General features: G+C 40.3%; 1 protein-coding gene across 1 annotated transcript; it reads left to right on the top strand.

Moving 5' to 3' along the window:
- Positions 1-9,943: 9,943 nt before the first annotated feature.
- Positions 9,944-11,210, top strand: LOC149029109 (pyruvate dehydrogenase E1 component subunit beta-3, chloroplastic-like). The gene is given in 3 exon segments (XM_089149921.1): positions 9,944-10,038; positions 10,079-10,670; positions 10,672-11,210. Coding segments are annotated over 3 exon segments (1,197 nt in total). The 3' UTR covers positions 11,182-11,210.
- The last annotated feature ends 8,068 nt before the right edge of the window (positions 11,211-19,278 follow it).

The following is a 19,278-nucleotide window of genomic DNA, read 5'->3' on the forward strand; positions in this document are numbered from 1 at the left end:
GATAACCAAATCATGGTTAGAATTGTCAATATAACAGTCAAATAAATCAGCATTGATCAAAATCTAAAGAAAATGAGTCAAAGAATCAAAAATTCCCAAAATAACCCAATGCAGAAAATGGAGAATTTTGGTCGATGCTTCTTGGTCGATGGTATCGACCAAAATAAATTCTGCGCGAAAATCAGATTTAAAGGGCCCACTTCTCATTTCATTTTGATTTCTCACTCAACCATTTCGAGTTTAGCTCTAGAGAAAGCGATTTTCTAGGGTTTTCAAAAGTGCTAGGACTTGATTCAAAGCTTCAATCATTCTTGATAATCTCACTTGATCATCTACACAAGTAAGTTCTCTTTCTTTTTCTCTTTTCTTGTAAACTTCATTCACCATTGTTGTGTTCTTCAATAAAACTGAGTAATACTTGTAGCTAATGGTTAGAATCATACATATAAATGATTAGAAACATGTTTTCATAACTTTTCAAGTAAGAGTAAGTTCTAAACACAAGATTGCATCTATTTTGGTTACCAAAACACTATTCATTTCACAAAAACTCAACTTTACAAGCACTTGTCTCATTTTCAACCCAAAAGGAATTTTGACATGAAACAAATTTCTACAACACTGATCTACTAGGGGAAAAGTGTTCCCACTCTCCATTTGGTCAAATTCCAATTTTTCAAAAATCACAAATGCAAGCCAAAAGAGGGATTTTTCTCTGTCTTACTTGCTGAATTTTCACTTTGAATATGCCAAAAAGATGGATTTTCACCAAATAAAGTATTCTAGCATGCTTGTATAGGTCTTATGCATATGTTAGAATGATCAAATCAAAATTTCACCAAATATCGAATTTTCTGAAAATTTACGAAAATGCCCTTCATGTAACAATCATACACTGAGACTAATCCAAATGAGTTTCTTTCTTTGTTTCAACAGATACACCATGCCTAGAGGAGGGAGACGAGTGGACAGGGGTAGAGGACTTGTTCCCCGGGCTGAGGTCATAGACGAGGAGCATTTCACTACTCCTATGGCGGAGTTTCTATACGAACATTATTTCCATGATATACCGATCGAGCACGGACGATTGGTGGATGTGGATGATTTAGAGGTATTTCACATCCGAGAGAGATTAGAGGCTATGGATTGGCTTCACTTATACACTACGGCACAGCCAGTCTACCCAGATCTTATCAGATACTTCTATAGTAATCTGACTTACCGTATAGAGGATGATCCGAGGGATGGTTTTAGGATTGTCATGGATTCCATGGTCGGAGGTAGAGAGATCAGTTTCACTACGAGGACACTGGCTCGCATCTTAGATGTACCGATCGTACGAGATTCCCGTTGGTGGATTCCCGCTGGTACAGATATCACAAAGGTGCTTCTTCCCTATGAGGTATACGAGGTGTGCATGACTCTATGGGATGACATTGACTGTTATATGCCCCGGTGTGGTACCGCAATGCGTCCTTCAGCTAGAGTTATAGCTCGCATTGTCGGGCGAAACATCCTTCCGAAGGCAGGGCATCATAGCAAAGTGTCGGCGATGGAGGCACTGGTCATTTATAGTATGTATACTGGAGTACAAATCGATTTAGCATACATCATGCAAAATGTCATGATTGATCGGATCGAGTTTTTGGGGATAGGAACTTGGCTTTCGGTCGACTCTTGACTCGTATCTTTGAGTACTTTGGTGTGGACTTGGAGCATACACCTACGATTCAGGGTCGAGATTTAGGTGGGCCCATTTGTACATGGTTGATCAAGAAGATGGGGCTCCAGGATGCAGTCAGATCAAAGGATGAGGATGATATCGATGATGCATCAGGAGATGACGACTCAGAGGATGATAGTACTGATGATGATGATGGTGGTGACGATGATGAGCATAGTGAGGATGATGATCAGGGTCATGAGGAGGCTCCGAGGCATGAGGAGGTTCCCACTCCACGATTTACTGAGGTCGGAGGCCCACCACGCACGACTTCTGAGGCTCCAGATGTGGCTTCTCATCAGTCGTCGATTTACTCTATTCTTGAGAGGATCGAGGCTCGGCAGGAGAGGATGGAGTTACACATGTGCACCCTCAGTGAGAGGTTTGCACGACTGGAGGAGGAGTTCAGATCAAGGAGGGATCAGACAGATCACAGGAGTCGTTCACCTACATAGACAGCACAAGGAATTTTCTTTTATGTCATCATGGATGTATTTCTCTTTTCAGACTTGTAAAAATTTCCCTATGAAATCAATGAAGTTCAGTTATTTTGTCTATATTATTGTGTCTTATTCATGAGTCAAATTATGTTTTAATATTTTGGTTTCTAGTCCAGGTTATCTATTATTCACTTCTAGGAGCACTTGAGTCACTTCCGGATCTGTGACTCGGAATGTTCCGTCACCGTTTCTGTGGTCGGGGTTCCACTTGATCTATGGCTCTAATACCAATCTGTCACATCCACCCAGCCGGTACCCCATTTGGAATACCCGGGATGTGATCCACAGTCCAAGGATCAATGATCTGAGGTCCATGCCTCCCACATACACGGTAACACAATCATGAACAGTAATAATCAATGGTAAAAACAGCTAATACTAAGTATCATGAATAAGATAAGATTAACTAAATCAGAGTGCGGAATATAGATAATAATAAAGTGTGATCAAAATCATAAAGGGTGAGAAGGTGTGGTAGCCACCCTCTAAGACCAGCGGAAAAGAAGTAAAATCAAGTTAGTTACATATCCAAGTGTCACCGGAATAATTCAAAGACAAGTTAATTACAATATCCAAGGTTCCACAAATACACCAGGGGAATGGGGCACTATGCTAGGGTTTCTTCTATACTAATGGTAGTCTCCTCAACAGTACGGATGAAGTAAACCCAGCGCTGCCGCTCCCCCACAACTGTGGGGCTAACCCTGGTGCGGATAGTAATCCTCCTCGGCTCCAATATACGGATCCTCACCGACACCACTACCCGGAGGGTAGTATGTGGAATCATAGTCTGCCTCATAGGAGGTGCCATCGTAATCTTCGGTACCTGGAATGTAATCTAAAACATTTGCACAAAAAGGAATGAGTTTGAAGAACTCAGCAAGGAAGTAATTCCATAATTAGAAATCATACACATTCAGAACATATAATAATGCAATGTGATATGGAACATATGATGCAGATATGAGCCTAACTCTATGAATCCTGGTCTCTAGGGTAGACATGCTTTAAGTCATAGCACCGTACTTCTCTGGGTCGTCAGTCACTCTCCCATTTCCATATCTTGGGAATGCCCGGGGAAGATCGGTAAGGTCATCAAAAGCCGTGGTAAGGGGATCGGTCACCACTCTCTCACATCACCATTTGGTCAAGTACTGGCGCATGTCACAGTAAAGCCTAGCCCAATGCAAGTCATCTACTCAGTCGGTCAAGTCAGATTCAGATACGTCCATTCCTCGCCCCCGGCGATCCTTTCCGGTATCCTTCACACTAGAGTCAGCGAAATCCCGGATTTCGGACTCATCAACCCTATTGGTCATCCACATATAGTAAACGGGAAGCTCTCACGTCCTCTCACGGATTGGTTACCGGTCTTGAGCGCCCTTGAGCTCAAGTCTATCCATATGCAACTCTACCAATAAATGGCCCCTTTCAAGTATCCGTAGCATGGTTTATGTCCCCTACTGGATTGGTTACCGGCCTAGAGCGCCCATCCAACCATACACTACCACGGGTTGTTCGGTCTCAATGCCCTTCCGATTCGGGTCTGAAACGACAAGGATGAACCTAGCCACACAACTAGACAATCCTGTGTATGTCATCCAATAACTCGGGAGAGTGTCGATGGGCACCATCAGAGAACATCCCATACTATTCCTCCGATGCCCAAAGACAGAAGTGTCAGTAGGACACTCCCCAAATCCCAAGTCATACGTAAGCAATCACACATCAAATCTCATCATTTCCATGCATCCAATACATATTCACAATAGTAATCAAATCATGATATTGAAACGAATCATTATAATCATAAGCAAATCAAAATGATAAAGTAACACAACAAAAGTATAAAGATTTCAATGCTACTGTTCTAACACATATGTAACAATCTCATAACGATTGAAAGGAAATTTAGGGATTTCATTCTTTAAATAAAGCACAGTTCAATATTTGATGACTTATATGTTTATGGATATAACCATCCTTACCTTGGATGAGTTGATGATGAATTGAGAATACCAAGAATAGTCCAATAGAATTGTTAAGGCCCTAAACAAACATCAATAATAAGTTAGAAAAGAAGTCGGGAAGATACGATGTCATTTGGGTCAAAACTGACCAAGGTTGCTGTCAGCAACAACTTTGGTCGATGGTCTTGGTCGATGGTATCGACCAAAAGTATCGACCAAAATTGTCCTCGGGGCAAAATACTGGATTTTGGGGATTTTGGTCCGAAATGAGTCTTCCGGTGTTCGGATCAATCTGAAACTTGGAGGCATACTTAACAACAGTAGTAGGACACTATAAATCAAGGAATTAACCCAATCCAATGGTCTAATTAAAAGGCCCCAATTTGAGCTATCAAGTTCTGGTGATAAACATCATGGCATGAGTTGGAATTGATTGCATTGATGAGGAATAGCATGCAATAGATAGAGGAACTAATAGAAATTCGATTGGAATCATATGGCAATGTTAAACATGAACATAATACACTCTATAGCTCAGTTTGATATCAAATGGTATGATGTTAATAGGTAAATCATGGAATACATATGCTAGGCATGAGATATAAGCATTAGCATCAATGAATGGCTAAGGGAATCATGGATTGAGCATGAGTAGGCACTTGGAGTGGTGGTTGCAAGGTTGCAGCACCATTCCAAATGTCCCATCAGCAAGATGACAATAGAAAAGAGTAGAAAAGGGTAGGGTAGAGAGTGGAATGAGGAGTCATACCTTAGTGTGGAAGATGAAGACAAGAATCAATGATAAACTAAGTGTCTTTGATGAGATACCCTTCACACTAACCAAGGAGCTGCTTTGGGAAGCTCTCCCCACGTTCCCAGGTGAGAAAAATGATTGCAAAAGGCTCTAGGCTCGAGGTCATATTAAATAGAAAAGGAATATTCCATGGAATCATTAACTTGGCAGACTGGGATATTTTGGTCGATGGTCCTTGGTCGATGGTATCGACCAAAATAATTTCAGCAGAAAACTCAGGTTTAGAACATCAACTTCAAGTAGGGATTTGAAAGGCTATACAAGGTCAAATTGAGTGAGGTTTTCTTCCACAATTCAATCAAGAAGTCTAGTTTCGGGGAATACCTTCGGATTGTGCACAGGAGGTCATTTGGTACATCAACCATATTAATCTTCTCCGATGCGCAGACTTTCCTTAAACACTGACAATGCATTTAAGCAAGGGGCATCATTGTCAATATCCATGGGATCGGTCCCCGAATCATGATCATCAATCAGAATGGTCCATAAATCTCTTCTTCCACCGCTTCGGGTCCTCGGACCTGAATACAACAGTGGATCCGGGTCAGGGTCAAGGTTAGAATAGGGCTGGATATTACAAGAACCATACCCATGAAGAAGCTTCTCGGGAGAAGGAAGAAGACATGAAGGAGAAGTTTCCTCACCTCTTTGGAAGCTCAGGTACGCTTTCAATTTCGAGGATGAAATTTCTTTAAGGGGGGAGAATGTGAAACCCAGCCCTAACCTTGACCCGGAAACCTTGTTGTTTGTAGGTCCGACAACCCGAAGTAAAGCAAGAAGTCAGCTATGGGCCATTCCAGTGGAAGACTTGCTGGCTAGCTTAGAATCCATGAGTTTTGATGACAGTGTTCCATTTATGGAAACTGCACCCTGATGAAGATGGAATTAGTTTATAGACTTGGAGTACTCTCTAGCTTGGTTCGAATGCATTTCTACCTACTAGGTAAGTCACTTGGTGTGTGTGCAAAACCCCTTTATGTTTGGATTTGATCTAAGCCTTCATTTACCTATTTTGGACTTGCTATCCTGATTGGTTGACTCATTGGTCGACTGGGCCAGTCGACCAATCCAATCGACCAATGAGATCTGATTTTGCTAATTAGGTCTTTGCTTGCTCTATTTAAGTCCAATCTCGAGTCTACTTCGTATTTTCTGCCTCCAAACTCTTTGGAACGAACCAGAGCCCTCTGCAAGTCATCTCCTCTACATTCTTGGTGATTTTCTTGACGGATCTTCATCAAAACTCGTACTTTTACACAAAAAGTTATGTGATCATCCTCTTCTATGTTTCATCTTTGATTCTCCATTATTTTAATTTCCTTTTCTGATTTAGGACAGTAGTAGTGATGTTGTATCTCTGTTGCAACCATCACTATACTCTTTCCCTCTCTTTTCCTAAGGATTTAAAGCTTGTTGGATGATCTTCATCAAGGTCATCACTCGCTTTTGAAGGAAAACACGTATTCATTCACTTTCCTTATTTAGATTGAGCTTCTTCAATCGTAGATCCATCTTTCTTAAAGATCTATGTATGCTTTTCATGATTTCTTTATCACAACTAGTGATCCATCATCCTATTGTTCTTGTCCATGATTTTTACTATGAATTCTTCAAGAACCATGATTGATCTAATTATGGTAACTTTTTGTTTCCTAATTTGTAACTTGAAGACTTGACATGATTAGTGTTTTGAAGTCCTCTATATACTAGTATACTGCCATTGTAGTTTCTCCCTTGTTTATACCCTTTTGAACCACCAAATTCGGTTTCATATTCTAAAACTCTGATTTTTTTAAGGCCATTGTCTCTGTTGGCGACTCATTGGTCGACTGAGGCAGTAGACCAATCCAATCGGCCAATGAGTACAGCAACCTCATATTTGGTCTGTTTTGGATGTTTTGATATCTTTCCTTTTTATCTTTCCTAATATGTTATATACACTTGTTTAGGACTTTCTTCCCAAGTTTAGTCAAGGTCTTACTTGATTCCCTAAGATTCCTTTGCGAGTTATATAAGGTAAGGATGGTTATTTCCTTAACTACATAGATTGCATGTTCTAGTTTCTATATTTGAATCTCTTTGATTTATTTCCTTAATTAGATTCTTACAATGATATACTACTGATGCAACTACCTTGATTACAGTAGCATTACTTGTTTATACTAAATTGATTCATGTATGATTTACTTACCAAATATATGCAAGTTGGATGTTATTATTGATTTCTTTCTATATAAGAAGTTACCATATATGTGATGTTATGGATTTATGTTTCTAAATGATTAAGTATGGTTTGGAAAGGAGAGCTGTCCTTTTGACACTTCTGTCCTTGGACAACTACGGGAATATTATGGGATGTTTCCGGAGATGCCCTTTGGACACCTTCATAAACTGTTGGATGACATACTTAGGGTTGTCTAGTAGTGTTTGGCTAGGATGTCCTGTTATGTCAGACCCTAATTGGTAGCAATGGGGATTCATGGGCGCTCAAGACCGGTAACCAATCAGTGAGGGGACGTGAGAGCTTCCCGTTTACCATATGTGGATGACCTATAGGGTTGATGAGTCCGTAGTCAGGGACTATGAGGACTCTAGGGTGAAAAATACTGGAAAGGATCGCCAGGGGCGAGGAATGGACGTATCTGGATCTGACTTGATGTAACTAAGTAGGAGACTTGCATTTGGCTAGGCTTTGACCCTGACATGTGCCAGTACTTAGACCAATGGTGATGTGAGAGAGTGGTGACTTAACCCCCAACCATGGAATGTCCCGAGGGATGCCGGACCCACTACTAAAAGGCATTGTGTGATGAGAGCTTCCCAAAGAAGTACGGTGCTATGACTTAAAGCATGTCTGCCAATAGAGACCAGCATACATAGAGTTAGAATCATATTGCACCATGTGTTTCATATCATATAGCATTTTACTTTGCTTTGAAATTCTGTTATTTATGTTGTTATGGATTAACTGCCTTACTGGGTTTCTTTGAAACTCATTCCGTTTGTGCAATGTATCGTTAGATTACTCTACAGGTACTGATGACTATGAAGGTCAATATGAGGAAGCACAAACTGAAGAGGCGTACTTCACGCAAGGTGCTGGCAACCATGAAGATTACATTGAGGATTCCTCAAGTGGTTTTGCTTGTTACCAGGATTAGCCCTACTGTGGAGTGGGAACGTCTGAGCGTCATTGATGGAGTCTATGTTTATGAAGACATTTTTATAAGATAGAATAGACTTTAGTTTAGTTTGTTATATCTTTCTTACTTATCTTTGAACCAGATGTAATCTTTCTTTTGATTTGCGATCTACTTTCCGCTCGTTGTAGAGTGGGATTCCGCCTCACTTTACTTTATTGATTTAGACATTCTGATTGTCTTTCGTACTCTGATGATAAATGATTTATTCTTTCCTTATTTGGATCTTTTGGATTATACTTTGTGTTGTGATTAAAATATCCACTTCCGGTTTATACTGGTCTAACCAGGTTCAACCGAATTCAGCTAATGAGATGAATGAATTTAAGGGTCCGCCCAAAGGTTAAACAAAGGCTTAATCATAGCCATCCGATCTATACTTTCCATCCGATGGTCATCAGTGATAAGAGACAAACATATTAAAGCCTATAAATAGAGCCAAGATTCTCATGAGAGGTAAGCTCATTCGAATATTCACACACTTCTCGCTTATTTTCCATTAAAGCTCTCTGAGAGCTCACTTCTGATCATCTACTGACTAGATCGTCGGAGACGGGCCGATCAAGACGATCAGCTTTGTTTCTCACTGGTGTTCTATTTTTCAAGAGCGAGAGGTTGATTAACTGTAGAGCAAACCAGGTCGATCCAGATCTGAATGGATTGGTGCAAGGATTATGATTCAAAGCTATCGGGCAATTTTAGCACCAACATTTGGTGCCGTCTGTGGGAATCTGAGCAAGAAGCTATGGCTTAACTACCGGAAGAGCATGATCGTTCTTCTGCTTTTTTTTCGGAGATCATTGGCTCAGCGATCAAGTTTTTCTTCTAAGATCTGTCTTGAAAAGGCATCCGAGATCTTAAGCTCTTTTTCCAATGACGTTTCATGTACTTCAAGCGAGATTTGAGTCGGTTATGTGAATTTGGAGAAGAAAGCGAGATCTTCTTCACAGCTCTTATATCTTAGTTTTCATAAAGTGCCAATAATGGTGGAGCAAGAAGCATCCTTCTATATCTTATTTCTTGATCTCTGGTTCTAGCTTCGATCTATCTCTAGATCTTTGGTCGGCATCTCAAAAGATCCCTATTATTCTGATCGGTGTCTCGATCGGCAGTTTTTCTTTTTGTCCTATGACCAATATTTTTTCCGGATTCGGGTCTTTACCTTCAATCTGTTGAATTCTACTGATTTGGTTCTTCAGAACCGCACCTCTTTCGCTTAATGAGGCTGAGTTTGAGGGATGCCATAAAATGCCCAGATTTCACACTTTCACTTCTTCTCTTCGACATGGTGAATATTTTAAGTGAGACAGAGCACCTGCTGGAACTGATTATGGTTCCACAGAACAACCAGCAAAACGAAGTCTCTTCTTCAGTAGCTACTGCTTCAAGATCCCTGCAGCCAACGATGATACTCTGACCATCATCAATCTTGCTGATAAGTTTTCCATTCACTTGGATCTAAGTATCTCTGTTTTCAGATCTTGATCTTGATTTCTATCGGAACCGGCTTCCCTTGCTCTTACACGAATGAAACCCTAAGCCTTACATCGCCAAACCAGAACTCTCCAAGATCATGCAATGGAGGCTTACTAGAGGGAAAGTTGGTGGTGTCATTGAACATACAAACCGGGTTGGAGTTTTCAGAGTTGGCCATTCCCTCGATCTCTCCACTCTTGCTTCTTTCCATGCTAAAAACTCAAACCCAGCCTTCGCTCTCTATATCTCTCTATATCACCATGGAAGCCATTATCCAAGGGATCGGAGCTGTAACTGCTTTGTCACCGTCATCTTCTTCTGTCGATTCTAAGGGATTTCAGCTTCCTGCCGTTAAGTTTCACCCAGAAAGGAAGGGAAGGTTTTTTAGTTGTGAGATCTGAACGAAGAGTTGTCGCTTGTTCCAATCTTAGAGTTCGCAACAACAGCTCTGGTGACAAATTGATTACCAATGCCGTCGCAGCGAAGGCTGATACTGCCCCTCCGTCCACGACATCTAAGTTTGGGCATGAATTATTGTTGTTTGAAGCCCTTCGAGAAGGCCTGGAGGAAGAGATGGACAGGGACCCACGAGTTTGTGTCATGGGAGAAGATGTTGATCACTATGGGGGTTCATACAAGGTGACAAAGGGTCTAGCCCCAAAGTTTGGGGATCTAAGGGTTCTTGATACCCCCATTACTGAGAACACTTTCACAGGAATGGCTGTTGGGGCTGCTATGACAGGCCTCAGACCAATAATTGAGGGCATGAACATGGGCTTCCTTCTCTTGGCTTATAGCCAGGTCTCTAATAACTGCGGTATGCTTCACTACACTTCAAGTGGCCAGTTCACCATTCCAGTAGTTATTCGTGGGCCTGGAGGTGTTAGACGTCAGCTTGGGACAGAGCATTCACAACGACTTGAATCATATTTCCAGCCAATTCCTGGTATCCAGATGGTTGCTTGCTCAACACCATATAATGCCAAGGGGCCTCATGAAGGCAGCCATCCGGAGTGAGAATCCAGTCATCTTGTTTGAGCATGTTCTTCTCTACAATCTCAAGGAGAGGATCCTAGATGAAGAATATGTGTGTTCACTGGAGGAGGCAGAGATGGTGAGGCTTGGGGAGCACATTACAATCCTAACCTATTCCCGCATGAGGTATCATGTGATGCAGGCTGCCAAGACATTGGTGAACAAGGGATATGATCCTGAAGTGATTGATATCAGGTCATTGAAACCATTTGATCTTTGCACGATAGGCAATTCAGTAAGGAAGACGCACCGGGTTCTCATAGTCGAGGAGTGTATGAGGACAAGTGGGATTGGTGCCAGTCTAACAGCATCCATCAATGAGAATTTCCATGATTATTTGGACACCCCAATTAGGTGTCTGTCATCACAGGATGTGCCAACTCCATATGCTGAGACATTGGAAGATTGGACTGTGGTTCAGCCTGCACAGATAGTGGCTGCCGTGGAGCAGCTTTGCCAGTAGTGGCTTCCATACAAGTAGCAGTAGCAGTGGAAAGGTTATATACGTGTTGAGCTTACAAGTCTTCCTACCCTACGTGTCGTGGATATATCAAACAACGAATTCAAAGGTTCCATACGTGAGAAGTTTGGAAACTCTTCAAGCTTGGTACTTCTAAACATCTCTTTCAATAATATTTCTGGTTATATCCCTCCAGAACAGATTTTCAGATCCATGGGTATGAGTGCTTTCATTGGAAACCTCCAACTACTTGGAACCAGTGCCACCATTATCAGCTGCAGTCAGCAAGGTTGTTCTGCCCAACGGAAATAATAGTTTTAGTATGGAAGTTTGAAGTGTAGAGCAGTGGGAAGATGCAGGGGATGCCACCACATACACCTAGCTCATTATCTACAATCCAGAGAATCAAATGAAAAGAAGCAGCGGCAGCAGCAACAAAGGCTGCTGGGGTTAGAGAGGAAGACCATCGTTTGGATGGTTGAGAAATGAGAATACATGATGACTTCACCGAAGCTTTCAGAATTTAATTTAATTCCGATAAAGGCAATCAAAGGAGGTTGTCAGCTAGTATCTTGATCTGAGCTGGACTTGAAACACTTCAAAGCAAAAACATTCTAGCAGTTTCTGAAATGTTGAGAACAAAGAAGTAGCAAATGTAAAAGGCTACATCAAATAACAACCCGGATGATGGTAGCTTGAATAGCAACAGCGGCAATGGATGCTACATCCCCAATATTCTTATTTTCCGAAAGCTTTTCTATTCAAGTATCAACTCCTCAAAGAAGCATTTCAAAGATTCTTGAAGAATTCGAGTGCAGAAAGAGATCATGGAGCAAAAAATCTACTGCAATAAAAAGATAAGTATATTAGAGTTTCTTGGTCATCATTTCTTTTTCTAACAATAGTTGATTTACAAATTCCTGGTCATCATTTCTTTTTCTAACAATATTTGAAATCTTCGATTTACAAAGATTCATTCTACATTTGATAAAGAGTGTTTGTCATATATAACCTAGAGATGAATTTGGAATATCAAGAGGAATATATCAAAAATTCCAGATGAGTGCAGCTCTTACTTGCAGATGGTTACTCACTTCAGCTTCCTTAAAAGAAAGAAAGAATAGACATTGGTGAAATATGCATTCTGTTAGTACTGTATATAGTTAACTTATGACGGGAGTTTGAGTAAATAGAATGTAAGTTTAAAGGAGTCATAGAAGTTTTTATTTTGTTTTATATGTTTCTGTTAATTGCATATAGATATCAGTACCCTAAACAAACATTTGTGAAGTGTCTTATTTGTTTTTATTATTAATCATAAAAGAATGTCTAGTTATCCTTCTGGCTGCATATAGGAAGGATGAGATATCATCTTATCTTTAATGAGGTAGGAATCCCATATATTCTATATTGAACTGATATGAGATGCTTAGTTCCTAATCATTCATTAATCAGGCTTTTTATTAAGTTTCTAACCGTTGGTTTCCCTAGAGTGTTATGATATATTATTCTCCTTTTATGATTGTCAGGTTTAGAATTGAAGCAATAAGTTTGCAGGCGGAAACAGAAAAAGGAGGAAATACATCAAGGGAGTTCATCAGTCCAAAACTACATAAATTAAAATTTCTTGAGGAGTTGCAATAATTGCAAACTTCATATTATCATTTTATTATTTGATCTTGCACTTTATGGCAAACTTTGATCTTTCACTCTGCTCAACTTTAATAGGCTGAACATCAAAGCATTGATCATTGTTCAACTTTCTCTAAAGGCTTCTCTCAGCCACATACAAGGTTTATCTCGGCTATGAAGGCTTCTGACCAGCAATTTTCTATATAGCGGAGGACCACCAAAGATTTGCATAGAAGTTGTTTAAGGCGACCATGAAATATAATCCATCTCAAAAGATATTATCAATAGCAAGAGCAGAGATTCCTTTTATTCTTGAAGATTTATTTTCCTTTCATTCTTGAAGACTTATATTATTCTTGAAGACTTATATCATTCTTGAAGACTTATATTATTCTTGAAGACTTATATCATTCTTGAAGACTTATATTATTCTTGAAGACTTATATCATTCTTGAAGACTTATATCATTCTTGAAGACTTATTATTCTTGAAGACTTATATTATTCTTGAAGACTTATATTATTCTTGAAGACTTATATCATTCTTGAAGACTTATATCATTCTTGAAGACTTATATTATTCTTGAAGACTTATTTCTATCAATAGAAAGGAAACAGGATTTTCTAGTATTCTTGAAGAAATCATCTTATTAATCGTTGTCATCAAAGGATTTTTCTTCATTTAGTTCAAAAGATATTTTTGGCACACCAATCTTCTGATCATGCCTTTCAACGCTAATCCAGGGTCATTCCTTCCGAGGGTGATCCCGACTTTCCGAAGTCAGGCTCAAGTGGCCAGCCTTTCGAGGTTTGATCATGCCTTTCAACGCTGATCCAATGTCATTCCTTCCGAGGGTGATCCCGACTTTCCGAAGTAAGGCTCAAGTAGCCAGCCTTCCGAGGCCTGATTATGCTAGCTGATCCGGATCATTCCTTCCGAGGATGGTCCAGACTTTTTGTAAGTCAAGCTCAAGTAGCCAGCCTTTTGAGGCCTGGTCATGCTTTCCGAAGCTGATCACGGATCATACCTTCCGAGGGTGGTCCCGACTTTTCGTAAGTCAGGCTCAAGTAGCCAGCCTTCTGAGGCCTTGTCATGCTTTCCGAAGCTGATCACGGATCATTCCTTCTGAGGGTGGTCCCGACTTTACGTAAGTTAGGCTCAGGTAGCCAAGTCATGCTAAGCTAATCATGGATCATTCCTTCCAAGGATGATCCCGACTTTCCGAAGTCAGGCTCTAGTAGCCATTTCTCCAAGGCAGCCTTTTTATCGAAAGTTAAGGAGCTGATCAAGAAAATTTCTTATAAAGCAGATTAATCCTAAAGCAAATTATATTGAAGATTCTAATCAAAGTTGCTAAGACTCTCTTCAACTATTGTCTAAGGACAGAAAGTTTCTGATCAACTATTGAGGCTTTCATCAGCCATTTTCTCAAAAAGGCATCTGATCAGTTATTAAGGCTCTCAGCCGTTTTCTCAGAACGTTTCTGATCAACTATTGAGGCTCTCATCATTCATTTTCTCTGAAGGCATCTGATCAGTTGTTAAGGCTTTCGTCATCTGTTTTCTCAAAAAGCTTCATCAGCCACTCTTTCCTAAGAATACTTCATCAGCAACTGATCAAAGATACAGCAAGTAATAAGAAATATAACAAGTGGTCAAAAGTATAGTATGTGGTCAAATGTGCAGCAGGTCAAAGATTGCTGCCCCCTCTATGTTCCTTTCAACCTCAAGATTCTCTTCTGTCGCCCATTTTTTCCTTTCTAAAATGATTTGGGGGCTGAATATTTTCCAAATGCAAGAGAAGATCAAGATCGGATGAAAAGGCAATTTTCTACACATGTCAAGTGTCAAAGGATCCAAATTCAGCCACATAGTTGGTGAAAAATTTAAAGATAAGCTCAAATACTGAAGAATTCTCAAAGCCAACAAGATGCAGAATATTCTAAAGTCATTTGGGAGAGAGATTCAAACCTCCTGACCAGAGTCTCATACAAGTTGGACCTAATCAGCAGGCTTGGGGGCTTGTGTTGTGACTAAAATATCCACTTCCAATTTATACCGGTCTAACCAGGTTCAACCGAATTCAGCTAATGAGATGAATGAATTTAAGGGTCCGCCCAAAGGTTAAACAAAGGCTTAATCATAGCCATCCGATCTATACTTTCCATCCGACGGTCATCAGTGTATTAAAGCCTATAAATAGAGCCAAGATTCTCATGAGAGGTAAGCTCATTCGAATATTCACACACTTCTTGCTTATTTTCCATTAAAGCTCTCTGAGAGCTCACTTCTGATCATCTACTGACTAGATCGTCGGAGACTGACCAATCAAGACGATCGGCTTCGTTTCTCACTGGTATTCTATTTTTCAGGAGTGAGAGGTTGATTAACTGGAGAGCAAACCAGATCGATCCAGATCTGAATGGATTGGTGCAAGGATTACGATTCAAAGCTATCGGGCAATTTTAGCACCAACACTTTGTACATTGATTCTTGATGTTCATGATTATGTTATTGTCTATGTGGGAGGTTGATTACCTCGATACTTGATCTTCGAGACTGTGGATCACACACTCAGGTATACCAGGTAGGGTATCGGCTGGGTGGATGTGACACTTGGGCTCATGGGCGCTCAAGACCGGTAACCAAATCGTGAGGGGACATGAGAGCTTCCCGTTTACCATATGTGGATAACCAATACAGTTGATGTGAAACCCGGCCCTAACCTTAACCCGGATACTCTTTTGTCTGTAGGTCCGAAGGCCCGAAGTAGAAGTGAAAGTCAACTATGGGCCATATTGGTAGATGATATAGTGTTCGACTCCGAACCTATGGAGATTGAAGATGATGCCCCATACTTGAAGTCAGTGTTGGATATAGAGAAGAGACTGCACCTTGATGAAGAGAAGATTAGTTGATGACCTTAGAGCTTGGTGGGATATGATTTAAAGCCATTTTTCCATGCTAGGTATGTTATAGAATATGTGTTTAAAGTTTCGTTTGATTCCGAGTAGTGGAAGACCCTCAAATCCCTATATTTGGCTTTGCTGTCAGCTTGGGTCGAGTGCTTGGGTCGACTGCCCAATGCTACCCAGCCAATTGACCCAGAGATGCTGAACTCGAACAGAATCTTCTGTTTTGAGAATCTTGCTATATATACCCCATGACTTCGTGATTTTAGTATCCCTAGCCTCCATAACACTTAGAGAACGAAGGGAAACCATCTCCAAGCCTCCAAGAGTGAAGAAGAAGACCTAATCTTGCAATCTTGCAAACTCTCTCTCTTGTTCTTCAATTAAAGGTTAGTAATCTATCTTTTATGTTAATGATTTATTCTTTCCATGATCACTCTCATCTCTGAACTGAGATTATGATGAAGATGCTGCAACCTTGTAGTCATATCTTTACAATCTCTTTTCATTCTCTTGTACTATGATCATCTCATTCATTCTTGACATGATTCTTTTGATTTCTTCTTAAACTATGATAATATTTCCTATTTTGATTCATTCTAGCATTATAGATGCTTCTCTATGATTATTCATACCTCTGATCTACTGTGTTCTTGTACTAGAATGAGATCGAATCATCTCTAGTTCATCTCTTTCATTCATAGCATGTTTCCAATGAAAACTATGATTTTTACCAAAATAGAAACTATGGTTCTAAATTAGGAAGTAATGTTTTAATGGTGGTTTGATGTCTAAATTATGCTTTCTAGGCTTAGACTACTGTGTTAGACAATCCCTCCAAGTTTCGTCGCATTCCGGTTTGTGTAGCATAGGTTTCGGATCAAGATTCTATTTTTACTTTTGGATTTGCTCTTGGGCAGATCGCTGGTCGATGGCCCCAATGCTACCCAGCCAATCAACCCGCAACAGCAGAATCTGTTTTCTTTGTCCGATTTGATTCGAATCATGCTTATTCTTTTAGGACTACTTCCTAATGATTGTGTGATGCTATTCTAGGGATTATTTGCTAAATTTGGATTCATCCTCTTGTCTGTCCGGGATACTTTTGAATCTATTTAAGGTAAGGAAAGTTGTTACCATATTAACATAAATTTGCATAGATTTAGTTTCTAATTTGGGAACTACTTAGATTTGCTACTGTTATGTTAGTTTCTATTATGATATGAATGCTGCAAGTACATTAGGATCTTATTTCCTTATTTACTTTATGTACTTGATTATGTATGAATACTTACTCATGTATGTTTCCTTATTTATTTAATCTTGTCTTATTATACTCTTTCATATGATGTGATATTTGTCATGGATGATATGACTGAATTATGATTGTGATTGCTTACGTATGATTTGGGATTGGGGAATGTCCTTTTGACATTTCTGTCCTTGGACCTCATTGTGAGTAGTATGGGATATTTCCAATGTTGCCCTTTGACGCTTTCCCGGATTATTGGTTGTCATACCTAGGACTTGTCTAGCAGTGTTTGGCTAGGTTATACCCCTGTTATATCAGACCCGAATCGGAAGGGTATTGAGACCGAACGACCCATGGTAGCAATGGGGATTTATGGGCGCTCAAGACCGGTAACCAATCCGTGAGGGGACATGAATCACATTGTGGGGGCCATTTTTGGGTAGAGTTGCATATGGATAGACTTGGGCTCATGGGCGTTCAAGACCGCTAACCAACCCGTGAGAAGACATGAGAGCTTCCCGTTTACTATATGTGGATGACCTATAGGGTTGATGAGTCCGTAGTCTGGGACTATGCTGACTCTAGTGTGAAGGATACCGGAAAGGATCGCTAGGGGCGAGGAATGGACGTATCTGGATCTGAGTTGATGTAACTAAGTAGAAGACTTGCATTGGGCTAGGCTTTACCTTGACATGCGCCAATACTTAGACCAAACGGTGATGTGAGAGAGAGGTGACTTAACCCCTAACCAAGGAATGTCCAGGAAGGATGCAAGACCCAACTACCACCGGCAGACCCAAGATGCCAAGATGGCTGAGGGGGAGTGATTGACCTACCCAAAGAAGTATGGTGCTATGACTTAAAGCATGTCTGCCTATAGAGACCATCATACATAGAGTTAGACTCATACATACATTGTTGCCTCATATCATATCATCTAATGCTTTGTTTGTGATACTATGTTATTTATGCTATTATGGAATAACTTGCCTTGCTGAGTTTCTTTGAAACTCACTCCTTTTTGTACAATATCCTTTGTTAGACTATTCTACAGGTTTTGATGGCTATGAAGCGCAATATGAGGAAGCGCAAGATGAAGAAGCGTACCATACGCAAAGTGTTGGCGACTACGAAGATTACTTTGAGGATCCCTCGAGTGGTCTCTCTTGTTACCAGGATTAGCCCTACTATGGAGTGGGAGCGTTTGAGCGTAATCGATGAAGTCTATGTCTATGAGGACATCCTTTATAAAGTAGAAAAGACTCTAGTTTAGTTAGATTATATCTTTCTTTCTTGTCTTTAGAAACGGTTGTAATCCCATTTGATTATCGAACTACATTCCGCTGTACTCGTGGAGTGAGATTCTGCCTCACTCTACTTTTGATTTATATATCTATTGGTATCTTTTCCGCACTCTGATGAATATCTCGTTACTTTACCTTGATTCATTTGAATAATATTGTTAACATTGATTTAGTCTTGTTCTTGATTATATTGTTGTGAATGTGGGAGGTTGATTTCTCTAACTACTGGATCTTGTGGACTGTGGATCACACACTCGGGTATGCCAGATAGGGTACCGGCTGGGTGGATGTGACAGTTGATGAGTCCGTAGTCAGGGACTATGAGGACTCTAGTGTGAAGGATACCGGAAAGGATCGCTAGGGGCGAGGAATGGACGTATCTGGATCTGAGTTGATGTGACTAAGTAGAAGACTTGCATTTGGCAAGGCTTTAACCCTGACATGCGCCAGTACTTAGACCAATGGTGATGTGATAGAGCGGTGACCTAAACCCCAGCCATGGAATGTCCTGAGGGATGCCGAACCCACTACCAAACGACGTTGTGTGATGAGACCTTCCCAAAGAAGTATGGTGCTATGACTTAAAGCATGTCAGCCAATATAGACCAGCATACGTAGAGTTAGACTCATATTGCATCATATGTTTCATATCACATTGCATCTTACTTTGCTTTGAAATCCTACTATTTATGTTATTAAGAATTAACTGCCTTACTGGGTTTCTTTTGAAACTCACTCCTTTTGTGCTATGTATTGTTAGATTTCTCTATAGGTTCTGAGTATCATGACTGCTCGTATGAAGAAGCGCAAGGAGAAGAGACATACCTCCAGGAAGGTGATTGCGGTTACGACTATCACATTGAAGATTCCACGGGTGGTTATTCTGCGTACGATGCTTAGTCTGACAATAGAGTGGAAGCGCCCTTGCGCCATTTTTGAGATTTATACTTATAGAGATGTCCTCTATAAGATTGAGAACGATTTAGTTACTCATTGTACTT

The sequence above is a fragment of the Hakea prostrata genome, chromosome 1 (assembly GCF_041222555.1).
Source record: "Hakea prostrata isolate BN-2017 chromosome 1, UWA_Hpros_2, whole genome shotgun sequence".
In the NCBI taxonomy this organism is placed as follows: domain Eukaryota; kingdom Viridiplantae; phylum Streptophyta; class Magnoliopsida; order Proteales; family Proteaceae; genus Hakea; species Hakea prostrata.